At 33.2% G+C, this 8,306-nt stretch overlaps 1 protein-coding gene across 2 annotated transcripts; it reads right to left on the reverse strand.

The window, feature by feature from the left end:
- Nucleotides 1-4,109: 4,109 nt before the first annotated feature.
- Nucleotides 4,110-7,498, reverse strand: LOC145011416 (GATA transcription factor 8-like). 2 transcript variants are annotated; one of them, XM_078970131.1, is made up of 5 exons: nt 7,195-7,498; nt 6,656-6,712; nt 6,368-6,548; nt 6,010-6,264; nt 4,110-5,201 (listed from the first exon to the last, which is right to left on the reverse strand). In XM_078970131.1, exons 4-5 carry the CDS (start codon nt 6,247-6,249, stop codon nt 4,443-4,445), a joined length of 999 nt encoding a protein of 332 aa, XP_078826257.1. In that variant the 5' UTR covers nt 6,250-6,264; nt 6,368-6,548; nt 6,656-6,712; nt 7,195-7,498; the 3' UTR covers nt 4,110-4,442. The 2 variants fall into 2 exon arrangements, with proteins under 2 accessions (XP_078826257.1, XP_078826256.1); XM_078970130.1 differs by lacking the exon at nt 6,368-6,548 and having other exon boundaries at nt 7,195-7,497.
- Between the last annotated feature and the right edge of the window lie 808 nt (nt 7,499-8,306).

Below are 8,306 nucleotides of genomic sequence, written 5' to 3' on the forward strand. Positions count from 1 at the left end.
TTGATTTTCTTACCAAAGTTCTGATTTCTAATACAAGATGCTTCGATAAGACTTTATTTAAGCCTCTCAAACTCATACACCTCTCCTTAGATAGCTCATATGTGTGTCTAAACTATTTAAGAACTTATAGCGGTAAGTCCCAAATGTTTAAACCATTGTCAAATCTCACAATTCAAACTATGAAGAGGGATGTCGTAATCATAATCGAACTTGAGAATGTAATTTACACAACTGCTATCTCCTTAAAATCTTCTTAGTGAAAGTGTTTCCTCATAATCATTTTCATGAATTGGAGAGAAACCTTATGAAACTTAGATTTTATGGTGTATGTATTCCTATCCATGTGAATCTATTATTTCCTACCATTACCATAAGATAAGGTCTCTGACAAACTCAACCTCATATGGACTGAACTTGTTCAATCTTAATTTCTTGCCACTTGGCAGCATAAGGGCTTACCATGTCTTCCAAGTTGTTGAGCAGATCACCCTTACTGATTAAACAACTTTCATTGATTAAGGTGTTTTGCCATGTGCAATCAAATGAGATCTCATAGAACTGACATGCATAGTCAATAGGAATAGGCACAAAAACAAGAATATGTCAACAAGATAGGTTACAAATCTCAAGTCGTGTACTAGTGATAAACAATAAGTTTATTCTTGATTAGTTCTTGAAGCTATTCAAGACCATTAAGACTCCCACTGACCTCTTGTCATATAAGACTCTCTTGTCAAGAAACATTCCTTGACAAACAAATATTCAAGGGTTAGTGCGGGTTTTTATCAAGACAAACATTTCACACAATTGGTTTTAGTTGATCTTTGTTTTATCAAAGACATCACACCTTACCAATTTCAAATGTGCAAGAGTAAGAAACATTTCTTCTCTACATTTGATGAGTGTTAGAAACTTACTAAAGATGTGTCACTTAATGCACAATTTTTTAATACAACTCTAAGACTCGATTTTGGAACGAAGTATGATTTACTTTTTGATTTAACCATTTCAACAATTGTTGATTCCTCTTTTTATCCATACAAATGCACTAAGGTGTCCTTAGATGATCAAGTATGACATGGTTCGATAATCACTAAGATGATCATAAAACATAATACTTAAATACTCTTTTTTCTTTTCAGATTGGAGAAACTTTTACATTTGGCAGCCGATGTAGATACAAATTTTATAAGAAGTGCCTAGCAAGAAACGTACGTGCTACAAGATGTTTCCTTTATTATTTTAATTTAAGATACTACATATTATGTATACAAGTCAACCGGTGGTTAAAAAATAATACATATATTCATGTGACTTGACGTCATTTAAACCATATTTTTTACATTAAAATTACATACTTATATGTAGAATGCATACACAATAAAATTATGTATTTAATAAAAATATGATTATAATATAAATAATACATGTTTATAATTAACATTATATATATATATATATATATATATATATATATATATATATATATATATATATATATATATATATATATATATATATATATATATATATATATATATATATGAGTAAATTACACGAATGGTCCCTATGGTTTAGGGTAATTTGCGTGTTTGGTCCCTAACTTATTTTTTTAACTCGGAAGGTCCCTACTGTTTGTTTTTGTTACACGCTTGGTCCCTGTCTTACCTAAAAAAACTATTTTTTCTATTGATTTTATATAATATTTAAATAAACACGCCCCAAACCCAATCCCCTTACCTATCCCATAATTTTTTCCTATTTAAATAATAGTTTTTTAGGTAAGATAGAGACCAATCGCGTAACAAAAACAAACAGTAAGGACCAAACGCGTAACAAAAGCAAACAGGAGGGACTTTCTGAGTTAAAAAAATAAGTTAGGGACCAATCACGCAAATTACCCCAAACCATAGGGACCATTCGTGTAATTTACTCTCTCTCTCTCTCTATATATATATATATATATATATATATATATATATATATATATATATATATATATATATATATATATATATATATATATATATATATATATATATATATTTTTAAATGGAAAATTGTTAACATTAAACCAAATTGAAAAGCTTAGTATTATAATTGAAAAAGTAGAAAACGTAATGTTTTTACACTTTTTTTTTTCAATTTTGTCATGTCACGATACCATGTTAACGTCATATAACCAAAGAATGTCATATCAGCATGTCACAACACCAAAAAATAACATATCAACATGCTACATCATTGGGTAACTGTGTTGATGGGTCAAATTATTAAAATTGCAAAAGTTAAAAAACTTAGTAATTAAATTGTAACAAAATATAACGCAGTTTCAAAATCGAATTTTTATAAAAATATAATAACATTTGTGTAATTTACCTTACTTTAAAATAATTTGATTTTCCGGTTAAAACGTTTGATTATTTTGTAGGATTTTATTCGGTTAAATTGTTCGACTACATTAAAACTAAGTATCGTTATTCTTAAGTAGTAAAGTGGCCAAGTCGTTTTACTTTGTGAAATGTTTTGAAGAAAGCAGATTGGGCTTGCCCATTGTTAACAATGTCATTGTCAACGCCTATATATTTCAAAATATTGATTTCTCTCTTAAGGCCCAAAATGAAATTAAAAAATCTATATTATTGTTGGTTAAACATATGTCCCTCAAAAGTATAATAATAATATGTACATATGTCCCTCAAAAGTATAGTAATAATATGTTGGATTTTAATAAAATAGGGTTAAGTATGTAAAAACACTTGAAAAATATAAAAAATAAAGATGTATATGTATTGTTAATACTTAATATAAACTGATAGCATTTTAATGATGATATAAACCAAGTAATATTTTCCCTTCCGAAGGAGCATGGCCCATGGGTGACGGATTTATGTAGAGGGCCACGTGTGCTTAATAAGCACACAAATTCATACACAGTTAATACTTAATATAAACTGATAGCATTTTAATTTTTTTTAAATAAATCCATGTAATACATGGGTCTCACACCTAGTGTTTATATTAAATGTAGTGGTATGTACACAAATTCATACACAGTAATTTATGTTTTAAACAGTAATTTATGTTTTAAACGATTGTAAACATAATTTGTTGTTTATAGGGGTGCAAACGAGCCAAGCTACTCACGGGCTACTCGGGATCGGATCGTTAAAAACCCGACTCGAAATCGGTTTTAAACGAGTCCAAGCCGAGCTCGAGCTTAAAATTAAGCTCGTTTATTAAACGAGCTCGAGCTCAAGCCTATATCATTAAGCTTGATTAGGCTCGCGAGCCTAAACGAGCCTTTACATAATATAATTTATTATTATTTATATATATTAAAATAAAAATATATTAGAGGAATTACGGATGTGGGGTATTAGTAAACGAGCTTCTTAACGAGCTCGAGCCGAGCTTAAGCTTATTTAGGCACGTCAGATAAAAAACGAGTCGAGCCCGAGCCCGAGCCGAGCTTGGATAATTCGTTACGAGCTCGAGCCGAGCTCAGGACAAGAAAGCTCGAATCGAGCCGAGCTCGAGCTCGAGCCTCATATAACTTAAACGAGCCCGAGCTGAACCTGGCCAGGCTCGGGCTCGGCTCGGCTCGTTTGCACCCCTAGTTGTGTATGTCAAAAAATGTTATATACGGATCATCGTTGGATCGAAATTACCGTCTGATATAAGGCATAACTACATTTGGATGGTATATGAACTCAGCCTTACCGAAATGGCTAACTCTTAATTCACAAATTGGCCAATAAACTTATTATAAATCCAACTCTTACCCCAATAGCTAACTCTTACTTAACTATCTTCCCAACAAAAATTGTAATTATAACAATTAACCAAATTTTCTTTTTTGATTAGGCTGAATATCAAATTGAAAATGCGCATGTATGTATGCTCACAAATGTACATATTCATACTTGAGATCCTCCCACAACACAAAGGGATGAGTACATGAATAGTCATACAAATATCTTTCAAAATCTCACACCCCCATTATCCCCGTTATACGTTATCGATTCACATAAAAAATTTGGAATGTTTTAAACAACTTTTACCAAGAAAAAGAAAGTACAAATACACATACAACAACACAACAAAGCAAAAAAAAAAAGACAAAATTTTGCTTCAAAAAGATAGAAATAATTGGAAGAAAACATCACAAAATCCTTGAACCTAATCTCATCTCATCTCATCTCAGGACTATTATCAACTGCAAAAACACCAATATAACAAACAAATTAAAAATATGACTCCATCTCCCTCTCCTTCCCCCTCCCCCTAAACCCCTACTCCTTAATCTTATACTCAAACCCCCTCTACTTTCTCTACCACCTAAATATAACCCTTCAACACCTGTACAATCAACAAAACAAATCATACTAAAAAACTCAAATAACAAATATAACCTCCAAACCCCTTCTTTAAATTTAAATCTAATCCGCTTGAGACATCATATATCCAATTAGCTTCGGCTCTGCTACTGGTACTGATACTGATGATACTGCTACTGGTACTGGTTCTGGTTCTGGTTTTGGTTCTGACTCCCTCACATCGTTCGGCCCACCTTTGACTCTCATCTCCACCACCTTCTTGTGGGAGTTCGAGTGCAGTGTCGGAACAAAAGTCGGACTAGCTGCCGGGCGGTACTCCGGGAACAGCCGCCCGGACTTGTACCGAACACCGCACGCATTACACAGGGTCTTCGGGCCCATCGGGCCAGCCCGCCATTGGGGCGTTTTCGTAATTTCACAATGCAAGCACTTTCTCACTCCCTGACCCGACTGAATTTGGTTTTCGGTTGGTAGGCCCGCTTGGATCTTGGACCTTTTCACCTTCTTTTTCGTCTTCTGATCAGACACAAAATTGTTTTCAGATTCGGAAGAAACAGGGGCAAGAAGAAGAAGAGGAGAGAGAAGTTCAATCATGGCACGAGGGTTAAAAGTTGTGGGCCGGGGACGTTTGGTTCGGGCCCGTTGAGGCCCACGTTGAATTGGGCTGAACGGAATCATCTTGCCGCCACCAGAGGTGGAGGAGCTGGAGCTGCTGCTGCTGCTACTGCTGCTCTCAAGGACTGAGACAGGACTGGTGGTCTGGAATTGGTGGTGTGCCGCCACCGGAATAGTCAATCCACCACCAGAAAAGGAATCTTCCACAAAATTTGAAAGCCATTCCAGCTGGACAATATCCTCATACTGTAATAAAAAAAAATTAATTAAATAATAAATAAAGATGTAAGTTCAATGACATAATGACAATAATTGAGCACCATATTAATTTTAGTCAAAACAATTAATTAAGTTTTCTTCAAGAACACTGTTTCATTCCTTCATCCCAAATTAAGTATACTTTACTCCTTTTACGTGTAATCTGACCAAATTTGAAATATAACCCTTGCTTTTTAAATAATCTATAATTACAATTATTGATGGGCCCACAAAAGTAAAACATAACAATCCACTTTTTAAACAGGTTTCTTTTCGTTCATTGGACTTCCCCCCTAACTCAAAATTAAAACTAACATTTTGTTTTAAATATAAAAAAGATTATAGCTTTTAGCTTCAGAAAGAAGATCAAAAGTCAAGAAAGATGCTTTTATGTGATAGGCTCCCTCTAACTCAAATTCAAAATTCCACATGCCAACGTAATATCTATTCAATAATGTAAAAAGAAAAAAAAAAAAAAAAAAAAAAAAGTTAAAAACAATCAATCTTCATCATCAGCTGTTATTGATAAAAGTATGAAACTTTACCCCTAAAAGTAACTTCGATCTCAATAAACAAAAGAATTAAGCACTAAGCATGTGCAGGTGTGCTTGTGCTTGTGCGCAATCATCATTAAACACACCATTTTTAATAAACCGTGTGATTAGCTGGTCACCAGAAGTCCAGAACCGACAGTGATGACGTCAGATTCCGGTGGGTGACCGGTGACCATATTTTTAGAATGATAGAAGAAGGGGAAGAATGTGAAGTGATGGTGGTTGGTTGGTTATTTACTCACCGGAACAGCAAGCTCTGCCGACAGTGCGGAGGCGCTATCATTATTGCTGCCGCAGAAGATGGGGTCGGAGACCTGCAAGTCGTCGGAGTTGTTGGTCCACATGTTGGGAAACTCGTTACAGTCGAGGGAATTGAGAGAGGTGTCGTTGACGGGAGGGAATTCGATTAAGTCGTCAATGTGATCAAAGAAGCTCCCACAATCAATCTCTTCCATCTCGTCCATGAAATTCTCGCCTGACATTTTCTTTTCTACTAGCTGAATGGAAATGCACAAAAGATATTGTTAAGTAATATAGCAAGAAATAAAAGTAGATTTAATAAGAGTAATTTCTATGTAATGTGAATCTGCAGGGGAGCACCGATGGATGACATATTGACAATGGTGATGTGAGACATATCACATAGGCTTTCAGTGTAGCACGTTAGCATTTAGTTTTTTTGGGGATAAGAATAAAACAAAATCTCGTGAGAATTTTCCCCGAATCCAGCTGTAGGTGTTTATGTTTTCTCCATAATCAGGAAAACTCCAACGATGGATGGCTGTCCTTTTCAGAATTATACTAAATTTAGCACCATTGTATAGTACATCAAACAAGTATTCCCCTTATTAATTAAAGGAAAGCAGAGTAATTGCAGAAGAAGCAGACCTTGGATATTAATGGCAGAGAGGCACCGCTAAGCTTTGAAGTTTAGAACAGAACTACCTGCAAAAGTGAAATTCAAGTTCAGAAAACTGGATCAAAACGAAAATAAGATGTTGAAAGTACTATTTAGGAAGAGAAACAGAGCTTTAACAACTAGAAATGAACCGAACACTAGCAAAATTGCATAAATTTCAAATCCATTTCACACATTTCTCCAAAAACAAAATATAGCGAAATGCTACCGACTTGACGGGAACCAAGCAAATGCGTATAACAAAAACGGAAAATCGATATCGAAATTCGTAAAACTGATTTCAAATTTGCAAATTAGCTGAATATGGAGAAGAAAGCAAAAATGAACAGAGCTTATAATTCAACCGGTTCCATTTGTTTTTTAGAAATCCAACAAAACATGAAAATACAACTCATGTCTTCCACCTCGCCACCAAATTTGAAGCAAATGCGAAACGAAGATATCGAAAACCTCTAAAACAATATACAGCATTATTTGTTTACAAAGCGAGAGAAAAACGTAGGCAAACCTGAAGCTGAAAACCCTAATTCCCTCCTAAAAGCTGCAGGATAACAAAGTAGCTGAAGCAGGAACTCCCAAAAATTCCCGAGGGGCGAAAATTTCGAAGACGAAGGTAAAATTCCCAAAGGAAACGACAAAATGCTTTATATTTCGAAATTCAAAAACCTACGTAACAATACTCCAATTCAATCTCAATCAATGAGAAGGATGAATGAAGAATTTGAAAGGGGAGAGAGAAACCCTAAAAAGGGAGGGAAGTGTGTGTGAGTGTTAATGGTAGGTGAAGCTCTTCCTTCATTGATAGCTGGCTTTTATTACTAATGACCCACCATTTTTCTCCAACTCCTGTCTTTTATTACCTCATGCGTGGGTCCCACACGCACATCTACTCCACCGCTCCCTCTCTCTTTTTTCTAACTGTGACCGTATATATACATTAAAGTATACGATACATGTACGTGTATATATAATTGTATGTATATTTATTAATAAACTTTTTAATAATTATTATAAAATATTTAATAAAAATTTGAATCATAATATTTTACGATTTTATCTCAACAAGTAATTGTTTATGCTTATTTTACAAAACTTCCTGATAGTTGAAAATATATTTTTTTTATTTATTATATAAGTGTTACGGTAAAAATAATGAAAGATTTTGAAACTAATAAAGTTATGTAAAAGAATAACTAATTAAAATAAATAAATATATTTTTAATTGTAATTTTAAAAATTGATTAAGAAAACTCAATAATTTTTACATAAATACAAATAAAATAATTTTAGATTTGAATTTTTTTATTTAAACTAAAACCAAAAAAACTTATATTTTCAAATGAAAGTTTTTATTTAATTCCTGACTTTTGTTAAAAGTTAAAAGGTAAAAGTTTCTAAAAATTTAATATAAAAATACAATTAAAAGAGTGTATAAAAATATATGTTAATTTAAACCAAGTGCTAGATTATTTGTGTTTTCTCATTTGATTAATTATAAAATCATTTAACTAACCTAAGCGCAAATTATGATCATGTTCTTTTGGAAAACCACTTGGTAATATGTATACGTGTTATTGAAAATTTTGACACCGCTATTTGTCATTTGTCTAACATTATTAA

This window comes from Lactuca saligna, chromosome 8, assembly GCF_052625555.1.
Source record: "Lactuca saligna cultivar CGN05327 chromosome 8, ASM5262555v1, whole genome shotgun sequence".
NCBI classification, from domain to species: domain Eukaryota; kingdom Viridiplantae; phylum Streptophyta; class Magnoliopsida; order Asterales; family Asteraceae; genus Lactuca; species Lactuca saligna.

Bases quoted from the DNA above. Each gene is read 5' to 3' on its own strand.
- LOC145011416 (XM_078970131.1), bottom strand. From the start codon at position 6,249: ATGTCAGGCGAGAATTTCATGGACGAGATGGAAGAGATTGATTGTGGG. The intron at 5,202-6,009 runs GTGAGTAAATAA...TTTTTATTACAG, and splicing joins CGGCAGAGCTTGCTGTTCCG to TATGAGGATATTGTCCAGCT.